Raw genomic sequence first — 19,533 nt, 5'->3', positions numbered from 1 at the left:
TCTACTGTATAAAGCATCTTGGTTATGGAAAAGACTCAGCGTGTGCTGTGAACTGTGGTTTTGCCTCCATCTGCCTCTAGCGCTCATGCATGCTGTGGTGTTTGGTAACGTCACCGCCATCATCCAGAGGATGTACTCCCGCCGCTCCCTCTACCACACGCGCACCAAAGACCTGAAGGACTTTATTCGCGTGCATCGGCTTCCCAAGGCTCTGGAGCAACGCATGATGGAGTGTTTTCAGACAACCTGGTCCGTCAACAATGGCATTGACGTCAGTGAGGTAGGAGGAACCTAAAGGAATTGTGAACATGAATAATATTAAGCTAATGGCTGGAAAGAGTGTGGCCACTAGACATGTTTCTATAAATGCCTGGCTGTTCCTTAAGCTTTACGACCTCTGTGGCTTGGATTGACCTTGTCAGCTACAGTGGGATCAACTGGATTGTCTTCGAAAATTGAAAGTGCAAATTGGGCAACTCGCCCTTCAGGCAGGGTCATTGAGAGGATTTGGGTTTTGTTTTGGGTTCTATCACGCTGGAGCAGCTATCTTAATTTCATGGATTAATGGCCTCACAGACATTAAACCCAACCTTGGTGTGGTTCATTGAGGTTGACAGATCTAGATAATCCCTTTTAAAGAGATAACATGGTGGACAGAAGCTGGCACTCTGAGGTAGCAACCCACAATTGTTGCATTTCTTGCTATTATGCATAATCACCAGGAACTGTTTGCTAGTCCTGCACAAAACAATTTGTTGCAACTATGTGGGAAGGTGAAAGGTTTTATTTTGCCTCTTCCATCCTACACAGCCACATTTACAGTAAGTGATGACACAGAAAGCAAAGAAGCTTCTAAAAGCTACTGAATCAAAGAAAAGGCATAGGGACTGGTCCATGATGTGCAATTATTGAGTTGTTATTATGTTCGTCTGTACAGTATCTACAGTATGTTTAACCTCTGAGGTGATCATCTTATTCTCGCTCCTTATCCTCAGCTGCTCAAGGAGTTTCCCGACGAACTGAGGGCTGACATCGCCATGCATCTGAACAAAGAGCTGCTGCAGCTGCCGCTCTTTGAGTCAGCCAGCAGGGGGTGTCTGCGTTCCCTTTCCCTGATCATTAAGACATCCTTCTGCGCTCCAGGGGAGTTCCTCATTCGCCAAGGAGACGCGCTCCAGGCGATCTACTTCGTGTGCTCAGGCTCCATGGAAGTACTGAAGGACAACACTGTGTTGGCCATTCTGGGTGAGGAATGAAACAGCTTCGACTAAATTATGTGAAAATGTTACTAACGCATTTTTATTTGTAATTCTAACGTTATAATTTCTTTAATGAAGTGTTTTTCAAAAGTTAGTGACATCAATTAATCAAGTAACGTTTATTTAGTAAAAAAAACCTTTAAAGGCAGTTGCCATAATCCAATACAAGCAAAATAACAAGCATTCAGCACCATGGACAGCATCCATCCCCATAATACAGCAGGTTTCTACTCAGGACTAGTTTACTTTGAGGCTCCACTCATATTTCTCGTATTATTTAGTAACTAATAGAAAGACGCACTGGTGGCCAGCCTAGTAGCCAATCAGAGTGTCAGCATCAGTGGTGAAAAGTTGGCCATCAATCAATGCGTCCTTCTCCTCTTGAGAAGCATTGTCTTCAGACTGGGAGTCTTGGAGTTTGACAATATGAAATGCGGAGAATATGATGAAATATAACTGAGTGAATGTTTGAATGTCTTTTTACAGTAAAGTAAACATACAGTATGCCATTAGTCGTAAAATGAATTGAAAGTATAGAAAACAAAATGAAACTTGATAGAACAAGATCTTCACTATGGAGCATGAAGGGGAAAGGACTTTTAGCAGAGAGGAAGTTATTAGACACCCAACATTTAATAGTGAGCCAGCTTTTATGAACAGAAGTGTAATGGAGAAGAGCAGGCCAGTGCTGATAAAAACAGCAATCATCTCTGTATTTAACTATCCCCATGGGCAAACAATTCACACCCCATCAAGTGAAAGATGGAGCGTGATCCGGAGACTGATGGAGGAGTTTGGGAAGCAGCCAGAGGCGTACAGGAAATCCATGAAACAGACTAAAGAATGACATTATTATTTACAGTCTGACAGCATGGACACATGATCATATTATGTTAGGAAAGTTACTCTACACCCACTGGCCACTTTATATAATTTCAAATGCTGTACCAATATATGCAATGTTGTGTTGCTTTTAGCTCCATTTAGGTTTTCTCCACCTGCTAAAGGGAGCGTCTGATTGTTACAGCCGTTTAGCTTCAAACAGCTTCTAGTGGAGATTGATGCAACTGGCGTTATTGACAACAAGAAAACAAGATCTAGGAAAAGGTACAAATCTCCAGGGACAAAAACCAGAAACTACACATATCTATGGTGGTGGCCATATTTTAAAAAATGGAGCTGGCCCGTTTCAGTGATAATAAAATGTAAAAAATATTTACACCAATCATACATATGCAGATTTGTTGTTTACCACCCAACTACAACTTATAATTTAGCAACACTTAACATTATATCACACAAAGTGAACAATACATTTTTTGTGAATCAACTGAGCAGCTTGAACACAAAACCGACGTCAGTGTCATGTACAGGAGCTTCTCCAGAGTCGTGTCCTACAACACATACACACATTCTTCTGTGAGTAACATAGAAGAATCAGAATAGACAAACACAAACAGACTCACAAATGACACTGGAATGGATTCAGGTCCATATAAAGCAGAGGGAGGAAATCAGCAACACAGTTTCTTTATATTAATGATCTATCTTGTGTAAATAATGAAGCGTTTGCTGCCTGCAGAGGAAAGAGGGTAAACTCATTACTGTGTTGGAGCTGTTGTGTATGCACATGCTAAAACATGCACAGAAACACACACACGTCTCTCTTCGTTGTGTCTTTTTGTTATTCTTTCACACCAAAAAACAAAGTAACACACTGCCCCCCCCCCCCCCCCCCCCCCACACACACACACACACTGTTCAATATAACAAAATTTCATTCTGTATTTATGCTTTTGTCAGTTTTGGGGTCTGTCTCTAACGTTTACTAAATGTGGGGTCCACCGTCCCACATAAACACATTTCAAGCTTTTATACAGTATCTTAGGGGACAAAGTGATTCAATGAATAAAAAACAAGCAGAAAGATTATAGTGATTTGCTGATAAGCAAGTTGTTTTGTAAAAATAGTACATTTTATTAGCTAAAACGTGCAAATCGTTTAACATTGATGGCCTACTGTACGTCCAACGAAAACAGAGGAAAACGGCAGTATTGGGTGTTGTGTCTGAAAATGGTCATACTGTATCCTACAACACCCAGAATGCATTGCACACTGACAAATCTCCTGAGCTTCAGAGATTGAACCTACCCGTGCCACCGACCGCGTTATGTGTTTAGGCATAAAGTTAGTCCTCCGGTTTACAGACAAACATTTGGGCATTGCTTTGATAATCCTCTTGTTACCTGTATTAATGGCATATGTTTGAACATGTTGTCAGTATACTGTAAAAGACACCTGTCCACAACCTCAAACAGTTACACTCCAAACTCCACTATTACCAAGACCACAGAGCTGTTGAAAGACACCAGGAATAAAATTGTCAACCTGCATCAGACTGGGAAGACTGAATCTGCAATAGGCAAGCTGCTTGTTGTGAAGAAATCACTTCTCGGAGCAATTATCAGAAAATGGAAGAGATACAAGACCACTGATAATCTCACTCGATGTGGGGCTCCATGCAAGATCTCACCCTGTGGGGTCAAAATGAGAACAAGAACAGTGAGCAAAAATTAGAACCACATGGGGGAAACTACTGAATCACCTGCAGAGACCGAAGTAATAAAGGCTACCATCAGTAACACACTAGCCTGCCAGTGACTCAAATCCTGCAGTGCCAGACATATCTCCCTGCTTAAGCTAGTACATGTCCGGGCCCGTCTGAAGTTTGCTAGAGAGCATTTGGATGATTTAGAGGAGTATTGGGGGAATGTTGTATGGTCAGATGAAGCCGTTGAATCCAAAGAAGCTCAAAGTGTTGAAGCACGTTTTCTGAGCTTGGTTGATGTAACTGCCTAGGGACAGTTTGAAAAATACAAATGCAGTCTGAACCACGTAAATGGGTCATATTAGTATTTAGAATTTGCTTTTGGAACCCCACAAGTTTATGGGGTGCCAAATGTAAAAGGAGCACCTATAACTAGTTTTCTCACATTTAACTAAATGACACAACATGTTTTCTCACATTTAGTTAAATGTGCAAAAGTCTAAATGTAAATGTTAAATGTTAAATGTAAATGTTAAATGTTAAATGTAAATGTTAAATGTTAAATGTAAATGTTAAATGTAAATGTTAAATGCTAAATGTTAAATGTAAATGTTAAATGTAAATGTTAAATGCTAAATGTTAAATGTAAATGTTAAATGTTAAATGTTAAATGTAAATGTTAAATGTTAAATGTAAATGTTAAATGTTAAATGTAAATGTTAAATGTTGGCCGAGTGTAAAACTGAATATTCATGAATGGGCAAGTAGCCTCCACCCCTACCCTCAAACAGCGCTGGTCTCAGATCAGAGACGTGAACTCAATCACCTCAAACAGTGCGCGCAAACCCCGCCCACATCTGATCTGGAAACTTTTGTTTTTAGCCTGGACGTAACTTCGGCTAGCTAGTATAGTTAGCCAACTAATTCTCCACCGGCGCCACAGAAATATTCTTTTTAAACCCACTTGACTCCTCATTAATGGTGTTTACGACAGAACGGCAGTTTGAAGCGGAGCCTCAGCCCGCACACCTGCCGTTAGGGAGTCGGAGCTGGCTTCGACTTCAGGCTTCTCTCCAGTATTTTCGTGCACCGATCCAGAATCAGATGTGGGCGGAGCTATGCGTACTGTTTGACGTGTTTGAGTTCGCGTCTGATCTGAGACCAGCGCTGTTTGAGGGTAGGGATGGAGTCTTGCCCATTCATGAATATTCAGTTTTACACTCGGCCAACATTTAACATTTACATTTAACATTTAACATTTACATTTAACATTTAACATTTACATTTAACATTTAACATTTAGATTTAACATTTAACATTTAGATTTAACATTTACATTTAACATTTAACATTTATATTTAACATTTACATTTAACATTTAACATTTAACATTTAACATTTATATTTAACATTTAACATTTAGATTTAACATTTACATTTATATTTAACATTTACATTTATATTTAACATTTACATTTAGACTTTTGCACATTTAACTAAATGTGAGAAAACATGTTGTGTCATTTAGTTAAATGTGAGAAAACTAGTTATAGGTGCTACTTTTACATTTGGCACCCCATACAAGCTTTCTGTGCTTTACAAAACGTTCTAAAGAACACAATATGTCTGGGGTCAAAAGAATCTCATTATGACTCTTGTGAAGTTTCTGTAGTGATCAGCAAGTCCAAATCCTGGTGGTGAAAAACATCCCTTGACAAAAATGCATGCTTGCAACCTCTCCTGCCCTACGCTGATTAAACATGATGAACTGTGCTGAGCACACTTTTGTCAGATTGGTCCATTCCAGAGTGGCAGTGGATTTAGACAGTTCTTTGGTTTACTCGTAGTGCTTTGAGAAACTGGAAAGTCTTATTATATTAGTATTATCTTTATTAAAAGAAACCAGGTAAATCAACATTTACAGAAACCAAAAACACTACCTGAAGAAAAAACACTAAATAACCAGAATATAGAAAAGTAAAACTAGGTAAACTAAGCAAGGCTAACAAAAATGGATGATGTGACAAGCGTTTTCACTGCAGTATGATTGCGTCACCACGGTGCAACGGGTGCGTCACTGACTAAGGATTTTTAATCCTGCAGTTGGCTGAAAAAAATCAGGACGCTAGTCTCATTTTAACCACCCGGTGGCGCAACATGGTTTAGAAGCCTCCAATGCACTACAGCGTAACTCAGGTCCGGATCTTCGTTTCTATCTGTAACATAGATACAGTATATTACACCAAACCTATTTTAGTATGAAGTATCTGTTGTGTGCTCAGATGTGGGGAGTATGAAGCGCAACAACCCGCTCTCAAATAAACATTGTTGCATTCAAATTTAGACATTATCCACGACTAGTCATTCTATCGGGGCATGATGATAGATAGATTTTATGTAAATACCCGTAATAATCATGAGTGATGCAGTTTGTCTTACAGCAGCTGTAGATCTGTTGAACTCTATGACCTGACGAAAGAACTCAGCAGATCCACTCATTATTGCTGCAACACGTTTATTCCTATGTTTTCTCTGGGTCGGCTCGAAACTGCAGCAGTTTGAATCAGTAATGCCGCCACTTACGCTAGCATTTCTGCCTTTTATTTAGAGCACCTTACTTTATTGTTTTAAATCAATAGGGTAGCTTTCCCCCATGGTTACGTATTCATATATAAATACCAACTGCTCACCTTGCAGCAGCAACTGACTGTTGAAAGCTTTAGAAATGCCTGCCTGATTTCTTGCCGCAGCAGAAAAACTTCGGTTGAATTCTTCTCAGTGAAACAATCCTGTAACATGGACTACAGGCACAGACAGTCACTGGCAGACTCATACCTCCGCCTGAGAAGAACTAACGTGAAGTCTGGTGAGTAAGGACCTGCATTGTTTTTCCACTGTCCACTAGTGTAACCTATTTGTTAGCTAACCAAGGTTAGCATTAAGGTAACTACTTTGGGTTCCGGACAATTGTAAGCGGTAGAAAACGTTCAACTAAATATGACCTGTCAGTCACACATTAGTGAACATGTTTTTGCTTCATAGAAAGTGTTAAAAAAACATGGTAAAAAAACAAAAACGTGTTAAAAAAAACAAAAAATCAAAAACGTTGTTTAACTGAATATAAACCGGTGAGTCACATGTTAGCTAACCTAGCAACATCTCATAGGACGTTTGTTGGAGGAAAATGTAGCCATGTAAGCTAATCGACCAACAATATCACCAGATGCTTTGTGAGGTTTAATATCTGTAAGGACAAATAATCTTTATTTTGATATACTTTTTCTGTCTGTTCTTTGTATTTTGCTGTTGTTCCCATTCCCGTGCATTTGTTATGCAAAAATGGTGTGCTTTGTGTTTCAGACCACTGAGCCAACAAACACAAACGCCTGGAAGAAGCCTTCTGGTTGGCAGTTGTATTACACTGGGGGCTTCTGTTTATTATATTCAAATGGCTGATAACCTACAGGGGGTCTCCCTGCTATTGAAACAGTCTGGTAAATGCTGGTTTTGAATTTTAAATAAAGTAGAACAAGAACACATTTGTTTTGAGTGTCTCTATGATTTTGACATTTACCGCAATGGTTTTTATGTAAACATACGTAACTGGTTGAGTTCCGCATGTTAGCTAGTAGTTAGCTCGTCTGAGCTAGTACACCTGTGCTTCTTCTACAAACAAAATAAAGGTCCTTCACTCTTTAATGGGAATGGTTATATGGATGAGATGTTCCACCGATCATTAGCTCATAAAGTCCAGCTAAGAAATTAACATGTTTTTTGCTTAAATCAATTAGATAATTATTGCACTGAATGTAAAGTTTTGAATGAAGTAGTCTAGCAGATCAGTTGACGGTAAGGTTTAGATGTGTTTTTCAACAGAACTTCCAGCAAAGGTGAGAATACATTATCATACAAATGTGCCCCTTCGTTGGGGAAGGGACATGATGAACTCAGGCCCGGCTAAACTCAAACGCAATGTAAATAAAAGACATTGCATTATACTTTACCAGTATCACATTAAACACAATATCTGCACGAACTTGCTCTGTGCCGTAAACATGGCATCTCATGTTGGTTTACAGTTGCAAAGGCAAACTTCACATCCCTTCCCCCTATTCCATAATGGCGCAGGACGTGTTTACGTCGGGCAGCATAACCAGCTGCATTTAGGCTTCAGGGCGCCAAACCCTTTCACTTTTTTTAAATACGGTGATTATGGTCATTCACATAAAGTCTCACAGACTATCGCTGCTAACTTGTAGAGGATACTAATTAATATATATAAATAAATGGTATAAAATCTCTCTATGGCGTGTCAGAACGCTTGTTTGTCTGTCCCTACAGACAAACAACTGTTTGTCTTGTCTACATGGGCTTCAGTAAAACGAGTAAAACTATGAAAAAATGCTGTGTTTTCTTAAATTGTTTTGTGGGCAAAATTATAATAATAAAATGCAAACTGCGTTTTCTCGGTAAATCAAATTAAAGCATTAGTTGTACAGGGATTTGAACTCACAACAGATGTTTCCAAGCCCTCTCCCTTAACCGCTATACTACCCAGGACTTCAACAAAAGTTATTCACACATGCCTATATAATACAATTCAGTACAAAAAGTCGCCATCTACAGGCCAAAAGGGCGTAGCACACACTCTTACATGGTGCAAACACGGTGATACTGCATTAAAGGTGGAGGCCAACCACAGTAGAGGCTGACAATTTTCAAGAAGTGGACTGGCATAGCAAACACAGCAACCAAGGCTGAGCAAGGCTAAACAAGGCTGAGCACTGGTGAGCATGGCTAAACATTACTGGCACCAAGCACAACTTACATCCAATGAAATCTGTGATTAGCAGGGATAAAAATGAAATACAGTATGAAAAGGAAAACAAAATATGTCCATGAAGGCCAAGCTGTGTACATTTTTAAAGGGCGAGCAGAGGGCAGGCACAGGTGTGTGGAATTGACATTATTGCGTTCACTGAGAGAAAGAGAGGGAGCGGGTGTAGTCCAGAGCTGAGGGCGTGGCATGGTAGAAAGGACAGAATGGCTGGCAGAGCCAGCCCAGGGATCCTGACAGATACATTTCAATCAAAATGGCTGCCAAATGAATATTCATAATGGGGACCCAGGTAGGTGGGTGGGACTGACCATATTTGGAAGTAATGGTAAAAAGTAAAAAGGTGATGTCTGGGCCATACTTAAAAACATATTGGCACAGTATCAGTATGGCTTCAGAATTGATTTTACTACACTTCCTTTGCGGGAACAGCCTGTTTTGTCCCCAAACCATTTTGTGTCCCCACACTGTGTAAACAAAATTCTGTCCCTGCAATTATTGAAAACCAGTACACACACACACACGCACACACACACACACACACACACACACACACACACACACACACACACACACACACACACACACACACACACACACACACTGCCACTTTGGATTTACGGAGACACGAGCCAGAAATAGGACATAAATAAGAAAGTACATTGATAAATCGGTACCCTAAAGGTCACAGCGCCTCCACAGGGCTGTGCTCCTTGCTTGATCATGTCAGTCTCTGCTCTGGTATGTCTTTGGCTAAACAGCGCCCACAGTTTGACAGATGAAGTGAGAATATAAGAGGATAATAGCTTCGGCCTCTGCAGATGCTATTATAAACAACCACACTGGGCTTATTGGATATGCACCACTACAGTACTACAGAATGGCATTTTACAGTGGACCAGCTAATGTGTATTGTTGATGCTATGATTGCAAGCATAACCAGAACTGTAGCACCAGAGCCAGAGCGACTGTGACTATGCGCATTTAATGTGTTATTAATCATTGTATTGCAAAGCCAGCTGCTCAACCAGACTATGGCTTTTTATATTTATTACAGGTAAATGCAAAAATAATGGAATATAATATCTCTGTTTCCCAGGTAGGGGCGACCTGATAGGTTCTGACTGTCTGACCAAGGAGGAAGTGATTAAGACAAACGCTTGTGTGAAGGCCCTGACCTACTGTGACCTGCAGTATATCAGTCTCAAAGGCCTTCGGGAAGTGCTCTGCCTTTATCCAGACTACGCTCAGAAGTTCATCACTGAGATCCAGCACGATTTGACCTACAACCTTCGAGAAGGACACGACACTGAGGTACCAGCATGAGGCCTCTTGTATTTCCATTACAGCAGTGCCTCAAGTCACGAATCCATCAGTGGATGGAACCATCCAAACATCTGTTTGCTAGTGCTTTATTTGCAGTAGCTTCAGACTAAGCAAAGTCAGACACATGCTGTACTGTTAAACATCAACAGTTTCATATTGTGATGAATGGGAGATGAAGGCTGAATCATCGTATGTTTTAAATGCCTCAAAGACAAATCCACAAGTAGAGTCATTCTGTTCTTTTTTTTAAAATAAGTCTCAGCTGTGTCCTCCCCCACCCAACATTTTGAGCAGTGAGGGCTTTGCACTTGGAAAGGATTAACCATCTGGACCGGGAGTGAGGAGGAAACCATGACTTCTGCTTGAGATGCAGCCAACAGATAAAGACGCAAGCTAAACGTGGCAGATTCAGATGCCAGGGATTTGCAGATGGATCTGAGCTGTAGCGTGCACATGATTAACCAGCATATAGTGGAATTAATGAAGTCATATTTTCACTGTGATTAAGCCTGCTAGTTAGAGCAGACGCCAGAGAAATAGGAGATGGTATATTAACAACAACATAATTGAAAACTAAACAATGCACTTAAAAAATCAAGAAAAGATGGCTCTTCTTAGCATTTGATAACATAATATGCAGCAGGAGTTTAGCCAGGGTGTTGCTGAATGACTGTTTTTGATCATGATCTGGGCCACAGGAAGATCATCACATGCTGACCAATCAGAACAGAGAAAATTGGGAACAATACAGGAGCCTGCGCTTTTAAATCTCAAGGACACAGGAGCTGTCACATAAGGAGATGTTACACTGTAACATGTGCACTTGTCTGACTTGAAACTACTGTGTAATCTAATGATAATGAAAGGAAATGAAGAGGAAATGAAACAATGTAATCTGCTTTTTGTTTTTTAAAAAACATGCACTGATATTTACCTCAGAAACTCTATATGAAGAGAGTATAACATTATGTAACAAAGCTTTCCCAAGCTTTCTGTGTACTTCATGACACAAGTTAAAAGGTCTGAAAATGAAATGCAAACATTTCACTGGCGTGCCACATGCAGTAGCTGCCAGTGCCTTAAAACACACACTTCTACACGAGACTACAGCACTAGTGCATCCCCAGCAAACAGCACTGTGGGACTAAAAATAGCCTGTCGAAGGGGTGGGGTCATCCTTGACTGGATAAAAATAGAGCAACAACCAGATGGAGACGAGACCAAAAAACATCAGGATGAAAGGAAATTGCGGGGGGTGGGGGGCGGGGGCTCGCTGATATTTGCATTCACGTGCCGACACACAGACCAGAGCGACACAGTCTCAGTCACCACAATGAAGTGTGGTTGTCCTTGGTGAGTGATGCAGACACACACACACACACACACACACACACACACACACACACACACGCTCCGTCCCCATATGTCTGCACACTGTACGCCCTGAACATGCAGCACAGTTGCATCCCTCATCTTTCGCAGCCACAGAAACACACGCATCGCCTGTTGCCCTTGTTGTGGCATGCTGCATATCAAGGGTGGCACGTGCTGCTCTCACACACACACACACTCGCACATGCTCAAAAATTCCAAACAGTCCCTTCTCTGCTCGGTTCCCTCCAGGCGAACCTCTGCTAAAATTAAACCTCTGTGATCTAAAAATACCAGCCGGGCACGTGAGCCAAAAGACTGGATGGAGGAGACAACAAATGCAGGGGAGAGAGAGGGGAGGGTGGTGGTGGTGACAGGGGAGAGGAGGAGTAGAAAAGGGGGGGGGGGGGCGATGGGATTTGTTTTAATCAGCTTCAAAATTTAGTCCAGTGAAAGTGCAGGAAATATCACTTTGATAACCTCTAAACACACACGTCGGCCACTGGTGACCATAGGATTTTACTTTAAACAGACGGTCGATGAGGTCATTAACTTTGACGTTTGCAATAAGAGACAAGTCTTTAATCTGGCACCTTATGCACAAGTGCTAAATCTCTTTGCAAGTGAATGGTGCGGCCGCTTGCTTGTTGTTGAATGGAGATGCTCCTTTGCAGCACTGCTCATAAACTGAATGGAGATCAGCACTGGTGCTGCTATTGTGAATGGACGGTGTTCCGTGAAAAGCCCAGCAGCTCCCCCAACCTGCCAAACCGCCTCACTGCAAACTCTGCTTCAGGAGGCGCTGATAAAGTGTCTGCCTTGGTCTTCTCTCACCCAGGAAGACTGCGAGAGCAACGGTGGGATCGTGAAGAAGCTCCCCTCGATTAAGGAGGATGAGGAGGGCTCAGGGTCAGAGGGGGAGAACTCTCCTCACCCCAAGCTGCAGGCGGTGGGCAGGCTGGGCCGGGGCCTGCGCTCCCCCATGCGCTCGCCCCTGCGCTCCCCGCTGCTGCCGCCGCGGCCCTTCCGGCCCAGCAGCGACCACGGCCGGCCCTCCAGCCTGCAGATCCCTGTGGTGAGCTTCAGCTGCCTGCAGCCGGAGCTCAGCCCGCGGTGAGTAAAGAGCCATTCATCGATTTACCACCTGGTTACAGAGCCCTGCAGGCTCCATTCATCAGTAGCGAGTAATCCTCAGTGGGAGCTGGACCTGCATTTCTAGCGACTTGTGAAATTATTCATTGACAAAAAGCATCTACGGGCTAATATGCATGGAGTTCCTGGAGAGGAGGCAGCAGACACTGGGCTGGAGTTATTTGGGTACAGCTCCCTGAGGGTGGACGCAGGATGTAACAAGAAATGCCCCACAGTGTTAATGAAGCCAGACTGCTCGTACATCTGACAGGAAGTCTGATGTGTTACATGTCTTTAAAGGCAACGTTACGCAAACGGCGAGAAGCAGGAAGACAATCAGACGTGTGCACCTGCAAGACAGGAGGGTGGAGCGAACGAGTTGAGGAGAATTTATGAAGCAAGTCTAATGAAAAGAAAAAATCTAATCAAATCAAATCTAGTTTGTTTACGTGGATGTTAATGTAAATTGACAGATGTATTCAGTATTTGTCAATACAACATTTTACTTACAGCCTGTTTTACGTTTAGAGGTCACATTGTGCATCACTTCTAGTTTTTTATTACAGCTGTTTTGTTTTCTAAAGTGCACTTAAAGTCCTCTTATTTCTTTTGGATTATTTCATTTGTCATGTCAAAACTCCCAAAGCTGAACAAATAGTGAAGACGGTTTGTCTTCGAAAAAAGGCTCCACTGAGCAGGTTTTCGTCCGTACCCAGGAGCTGAACTCCTGCTGCATGAAGCTGGGAGCGCTCGGCCGGCTAATTAGTACGCAGGTGTGTGCTCCTCCGATTCCATCGCCGGCTCTCGCTGCGTGCGACCTTTGACCTGCCGGCTTACCGGATGCATAACATTACCATAAATGTTTTATGCAAGTCAGGGTTTTCAATTTGTCATATGGACGAACATCACAGGCTTCAGGGAGTGGGGGGGGGGGGTGCATCCAGTTTACCGTTAGAGAGGAAACCATATGCTACAGTAGCTGCTGTACATTGTGAGATTTCACCTTTTCATTTTCCATTTTCTCTGTCACATGGTCAGAACAGTTGGTGCAGACAGGTGTCGAGGGAAATATCCCAGCAGGCTCTAGACGGATGTTATTGTCGCCAGAGGATGAACCCTGTCAGTGAACACTGAATGGATGATAGAAACCAGTCTGATTGGCTGCTCGTTAGCACGGCACCACTTAGCGTTTTATCCGACATACGCTGACGCAGATGCTGCTATAAACTGTGTGTTGTCAGTCATGGGTGTGAACAAATGCTGCTGTCTGAATGGTTTGTATATCTGCAGTCCAAGGTCCTCTGAATACTGACATACTTGTAGCGCTGCCTGCTGGTGTAGAGTTATTTCCCAGTGCTCTGAGTGAAACTAAGTAACATTCTCAGGTCACTGCTAGTTCTTTGCTCTCGGCATCCATTTGGTTACTATTTATTCTGGAGCTGGTTGTCGGGGCGATGCCTTCAGATTTAATAGTAGGCAGACTCACTGGGCACATTCATGCTTTAAAAAAATATTTCAGCTTTGCAACTTTGCATATGGTGCAAGTGAATTAGCGTGAAATGTAATTTGCAAAGGCACGAACCCTATTTATTCCTGCACCTTCACAGGAAGCTACTGATAAGGGCGTGTCGTACAGTAGCTATCAGCTGCTGGTTTTAATTAGGGTCCTGGAGATGCTGGATGAGAATCTCTGGAGGTTGTTTGTATGATTAGGATAATTAGTAGTGCTGCAGTGCTCCACAGAACCACAGAGGAAGATTTTCCTGCACTCAGGTTCAGTTTATCTTGTCTCTTGTTAATTAAACAATGTGCAGACTGAGGTATGAGTAAGGCAACTGTCATACGGGGTATATGGAAACATATGTGTCAGTGGACATACAAAGAAGAAGCTCGTCCACATCCTACTACTAGAACACAAAGCCGTCTCGTTTTCTGACTTTCCATTTGTTCTTGTGTGTTTCCAGATTTGTGGATGGAATTGAGACAGAAAACCAAAGCAGTTCAGCTCAGAGGTTTGACTTTTCTCCCACTGCGACTGCGAGTCTCCTCCCCAGCCCTGATGTGGCAGCTTCAGGTCAACACACACACACACACACACACACACACACACACACACACACACACACACACACACACACACACACACACACACACACACAGTCTGACTAGTAGGATACTTATTCCGTGTGTGTTTTCTCACAGAGGCCCGTGATGATGAGGGGGACACCATGCAGACTATCAGCAAGCTCAAACACGAGGTGAGGCCGTGGTGATACGATGCAGGTATTAACTGAGACTGGGACTGAGGTTTCTTGGTGTGATCATCTTCTCTGCAGATGAGCGTGCTTTCGCGTCAGGTGACCGCCGTGAGCCAGGAGCTGCAGGCTCTGACGCAGCTCCTCAAGCCGCTGTTCCGCAACCCGTCCGTGCTGCTGATACAAAGCGCTGCGCCGCCGCCTCCCAGCGTCTCCTCACACAGCTGCTCTCCGGCTCCGCCCCCCTTCACCCACAACGCATCTGTGGACTGTTCACACAATCAGAATCCTCAACAGCCGCCCTCTCCTCCGCTGAATGTGCAGGTGCTACGAGGAGAGTTTGATCCACTTCGGTGCTCGTCTCATCAGCCTCCAGTTTCCCATCAGACCGGCGCAGCACCGTCGGCCTCCTACTGCTCGGCTCCCCCTTCACTCAACAGCTCTCCCCACGAGCACACAGTGGTGCCACAGCCCTGCTCCTCCTCCACCCCCTCTCTGTCGTCCTCAGCCCCTCCCGTCTTAGTGGACCTGTCGGAGCCTTCAGGAGCCCCACAGACACAGCCTGAGCCCAGTCTCCCACACCAGTACCAGTCAGAGGCCCGGCTGCACTTCCAGCCCGACTGGCACCTCACAGCACGGCCTCCTCCCCAGCCTCCCCTCCAGGCCTCCCACACGGCGCCACGCCCCCAGGAGCCTCTCCTGGACCTTCAGGAGGAGGAGTGGGGCCCGCACAGCACCCAGCTCTGCTTCATCGACGAGGGGCAGCAGTCAGTGTGAACCCGCATGCCGCACATTGTACTGCATGAACGTTGGCCCAAGGTTTGGCATGTGAGTTACAACGTAAATACATTAATCTGAAACTGTTCTGAGTGTGAGCACCAGATGTCAGCAGATGTGATAATAAAACACACTGTTTTACGGCTGCAGTTTGTTTGGTTTCTGCATAATTGAACATTCTGTCAGAACCTTTCCTGTAAACTTCAGTTTGACTTGTAAATTATGTAATGCTTTCAAGCCAAGAACAGATTTAAAGAACAGGTTTTTACAATAATTATTAGATTATACAGAGCCAAATTACACATATTTGTTCCTTGACTATACATTCAATATTCTTGCTACTGTGACACATCATAGGTGAGAAATGTCATCATGCTGTCTTTGGACAGAGATGCCATGTCACAGAACAAATGATCAAATTATAGGATGAACGAAATAGGATGCTAATTAAATTAAAAGAGTTGTTTTTTCACAGTTTGAATTCATGCTGGGTGTTTTCACAGTATATACGTTTTAATATATCTCTAATTATATGAAAAGTTAAGGTTTGCTTAAAGTTTAATTCAGGATATTTCATGAAATTAGTTTTTTGTTGCCAGATTTTATAGAAATTAAAACATTCACCTGCTGCTACATAAGTGAACTGTGCATGTGTCACTCACTCACACTCACACACACACACGGTGATGAAACCACACTGTCTCGTCAGTCAGGTTTATTGCGTCTCTTGGGACCAAAGCAGCTCGTCTAGTCGTTCAGCCTCCTGAAGGACTGCACCGTGGGGCACACGGCGCCCCAGTCCACCGACTTGCGGTACTCGCCTTTCTCCAGCAGGTACTGGCGGCCCTTGTAGTTGGGATGCTCGTAGAAGACCCACCAGCCTCCCAGGACCCTGCAGGAGTGGATCTCCCTCCAGTGGAACTTCTCCAGCACCGAGGGGCAGTCCTCAGTCGCTTCGAACACCTGACCAGCGAAGTCGCCTTTCCCGTAGAGCTGGATCTTGTAAGGGTCGCCACTCGCCTGGGTGGAAGGTAGAAATCAGTGACGGCAGCAAACATCTGCAAACATCTGTCATTCCAAACCTCTGCTGAGCTCATGGAGGCAGACTCACCACAAAGCGGATGATCTTGCAGGAGCTGACTCTGTCGTTGAGGCCGTTCCAGCTCTGGTAGTCCGGGTACTCGCCTCTCTTCAGGACGTACTGGTAGCCCGCGTAGTTCGGCCTCTCGTAGATCACCCAGGTCCCGCTCTCCACCCGGGCCGAGTTGCAGCGACTCAGGTAGGAGTGGAAGTCGGCGCAGTTGCTGTCGCACTCATACCTGCGACCCTGGTAGTTCTTGTCCTCGTAGAAGATGATCTGCGGGAAGGTGCAGCAGGTGAGTGATGAGCAGATGTTAATTCATCTAAATGGTGCCTTCAATGACTAGTACTCACTCTGCCCATGTTGCCACTGTGTGTGTTGTGTCTATACGATCGGCGTGCGTGTGTGTCTGTGTGTGTGTCCTCCTACGTGGCCTTGCTCTCTTTTATACCTGCTGTATAATTGAGACAACTGCTTTGTCATGAGAATGAGATCCAAAATTTGAGTCAGTGGTTCCATTGCTAGGCATGTTTTCCAGAAAGAGGCTGTGGGATTACACAGCATAAAGACCTATGAACACACCACACACACACACACACACACACACACACAAACAAGCACAGACACACTGCACACTAAGTGGTAATATTTTGAACCTCTGTTTGATGAGAGCATAAATGTTAGAACTGCAGCAGTTGTTGAACACAGTCAGCATTGGCAGCACAAAACAGCCTCTCAGCTCTGTTTCATTACGAGAAACTTGTGAGTTCTTGTGCACAAACATTAAAAATGTAGTATCTTTCTGTCACATTAGTACTTATTATTTTTATTATTTCATTTGTTTTAGTCATTGTTCAGCATCTTTGCTTTGCTCTTTTTTTAGTTGCCAGTTTTTTATATTTTATCTAAACTAAACTGTTCACAGCCACTTCAAACTGAGTCTATATCCACTAAATGCATCTGGTATTTCATCTGTGGCACCATCATCATTATCAGCGATAAAAACAGACCCTGCATTACATGTGTACTGAAGCGTGCAATCTGAATTTCACTCACCACTCCACTGTACAGATTGTACGGACTGTATGGATGGAAAAATGTGCTGCAATGTCTCTAATGGCCACTGGGTGTCAGGCTTTAGGCACAAATGGCTAATACAACATATCTACTAGGCCAAACCTGCAGTCATTTGCAAGTGCAAAAAGGCACTTGCAAATGACTGTACAGTACAAAGTACAAAATGAGCATAATGACTTAATTCCTGTGCTCAGGATTCATGTTCTCTTGATATTGAGTTGGTAATATCACATACAATTTTAGTTTTAAAGTTTTCAGGCAGCCATGGAACATTTAAGCATTTAAAAAATATTTTAAACCATTTTGTAAAGTGGAATGTTAAAGGTTGTTGCCATTTTCATGTAATTACTTTGAGCACCACTAGGAGGTAGCATTTTCACAAAAACAACAAAAACAGCACGTTTTCTCTTGTCAAGGATTTTTGACCATTTACCATACGCAGTATGTTCGAACAAGGTAGAATCTTTTTGTTGTTTTTCTCTAATCATTATTATCATCAGTAGAATAAAATTAAACTAATAGTGTGGAAATAATTCTCTCTAAATCACTTCTGGTTTTCTGGTCACAATTAGGAGTTTTCTAAAACACCTTTGGTTTTAGTCTGTGCCAAAGTAAACAAGAATGTAATCGTGGCTCTGATGAAGTGTGACAAACGTGGTATTGTATGAGGACATCAGTGCTTGATGCTACTGTACAGGTAACACACGCTGTGGTGTTTCAACCATGTAGGATGTAAAGACTTTGAACATGTAGTTGTTAGAATTTTTAGAATTTTCATGTCTGTACTATAAGACATAAGTGAGTGTTGTCTGTGGTCTTCTTTTAATGTTTTTATTCTTTTTATGAGGAGCAAATAAACTAAAATAAGCTAAGATGAAATAAACTTCATTATTTCCCTAAAGGAAAATTGCAGAAGAAAAATTACCTTATAATATTAAGCATTTACAAGTAATCGGCCAATGTTTACTTGTAAATGGACCCCTGGGCCACAGCTTCTGCACAAAATGAGGGCTACTTTTCTTATTTAAAAGTCTAAAAATAAATAGAAACAGGCACAAATTAGCCACAAACTACTGAAAGATATCCAGAAAGGCTCAAAAATTAATCTCATAGAGGTAAAACAAATAACACAAGAAAAGAGAAACAAGTCCAACCCATAGAAAAACAACCACAAAGTGCCACATGATGAAACAAGAATATCCTAAAGCAAAACCAGACCACACACATAGAAAAAATTAGCATGATGCCAAATGAGCAAAAGAGACAAAACATCAACTATAAAATAGACTAACTGACAACAAAAGACTAAACACTGAAGGAATGGTGGGATTTTATTTATCTTCACTTCTTTATTGAAATGTGTCAATGGTCCTTGGAAATGATGCTAAGAATGCACAGCATATACCAGCATAGAGGATCAAAGTGACATACAGTGTCAAGCTGTGGAATGATCGGCTCAGATATACTTCCCTCCACTAGGGGGCAGACAATCAGAATATGTGAGTTTAAATTATTTTTCTGTCTCATAATCCTTGAAGATTATTTATTATACTTCAGAAACATACAGTATATCTTCCTCTGTGGCACCTATAATGTATTTAAATTATTAATCTTTCATAACATCCTATGGGAAATGCATCATCCTTTCTAAATCTGTAAACAGTAAAGTATTCTTTTGTCTGACTGATGATTTAAAAATGTGCTTTGCCGCATTTAAAGGCACACTGTGACTTATATTTAAATGTTACCATTTGATTAACTGTATTTTTTGATTACACTTGTGTCTGCTTTTCCCTCCCAAACGCCTCCTTCCTCCCTCTCCCTCTTCCTCCCTCCTCTCTCTCTACATGTGTCATTTGCCTTCTCTTTAC

The 19,533-nt window shown here is 42.6% G+C and overlaps 2 protein-coding genes across 2 annotated transcripts in view; one reads left to right on the top strand and one right to left on the bottom strand.

Annotated features, from left to right (window-relative positions):
• Nucleotides 1–15,653, top strand: part of LOC114849770 (potassium voltage-gated channel subfamily H member 3-like) — a 28,900-nt gene extending 13,247 nt beyond the window's left edge. Inside the window, exons 9-15 of the mRNA XM_029141489.3 lie at nucleotides 81–280; nucleotides 996–1,245; nucleotides 9,744–9,958; nucleotides 12,180–12,454; nucleotides 14,437–14,546; nucleotides 14,675–14,730; nucleotides 14,809–15,653. Coding sequence (XP_028997322.1) covers nucleotides 81–280; nucleotides 996–1,245; nucleotides 9,744–9,958; nucleotides 12,180–12,454; nucleotides 14,437–14,546; nucleotides 14,675–14,730; nucleotides 14,809–15,504 — 1,802 coding nt within the window. The 3' untranslated portion in view covers nucleotides 15,505–15,653. The remainder of the gene's footprint in view (nucleotides 1–80; nucleotides 281–995; nucleotides 1,246–9,743; nucleotides 9,959–12,179; nucleotides 12,455–14,436; nucleotides 14,547–14,674; nucleotides 14,731–14,808) is intronic.
• Nucleotides 15,654–16,204: 551 nt separating this feature from the next.
• On the bottom strand, nucleotides 16,205–17,039 carry LOC114851135 (gamma-crystallin S-like). Its single transcript, XM_029142725.3, has 3 exons — nucleotides 16,939–17,039; nucleotides 16,616–16,861; nucleotides 16,205–16,524 (listed from the first exon to the last, which is right to left on the bottom strand). Exons 1-3 carry the CDS (start codon nucleotides 16,945–16,947, stop codon nucleotides 16,252–16,254), a joined length of 528 nt encoding a protein of 175 aa, XP_028998558.1. The 5' UTR covers nucleotides 16,948–17,039; the 3' UTR covers nucleotides 16,205–16,251.
• Nucleotides 17,040–19,533: the final 2,494 nt, after the last annotated feature.

Source organism: Betta splendens, chromosome 2 (genome assembly GCF_900634795.4).
Source record: "Betta splendens chromosome 2, fBetSpl5.4, whole genome shotgun sequence".
NCBI classification, from domain to species: Eukaryota; Metazoa; Chordata; class Actinopteri; order Anabantiformes; family Osphronemidae; genus Betta; species Betta splendens.
This window is presented reverse-complemented; position numbering and strand designations above follow the sequence as displayed.

Coding starts and splice junctions, on each gene's coding strand:
- LOC114851135 (XM_029142725.3), bottom strand. Junction 16,525..16,615: donor GCAAGATCATCCGCTTTGTG/GTGAGTCTGCCT, acceptor CCTTCCACCCAG/GCGAGTGGCGACCCTTACAA.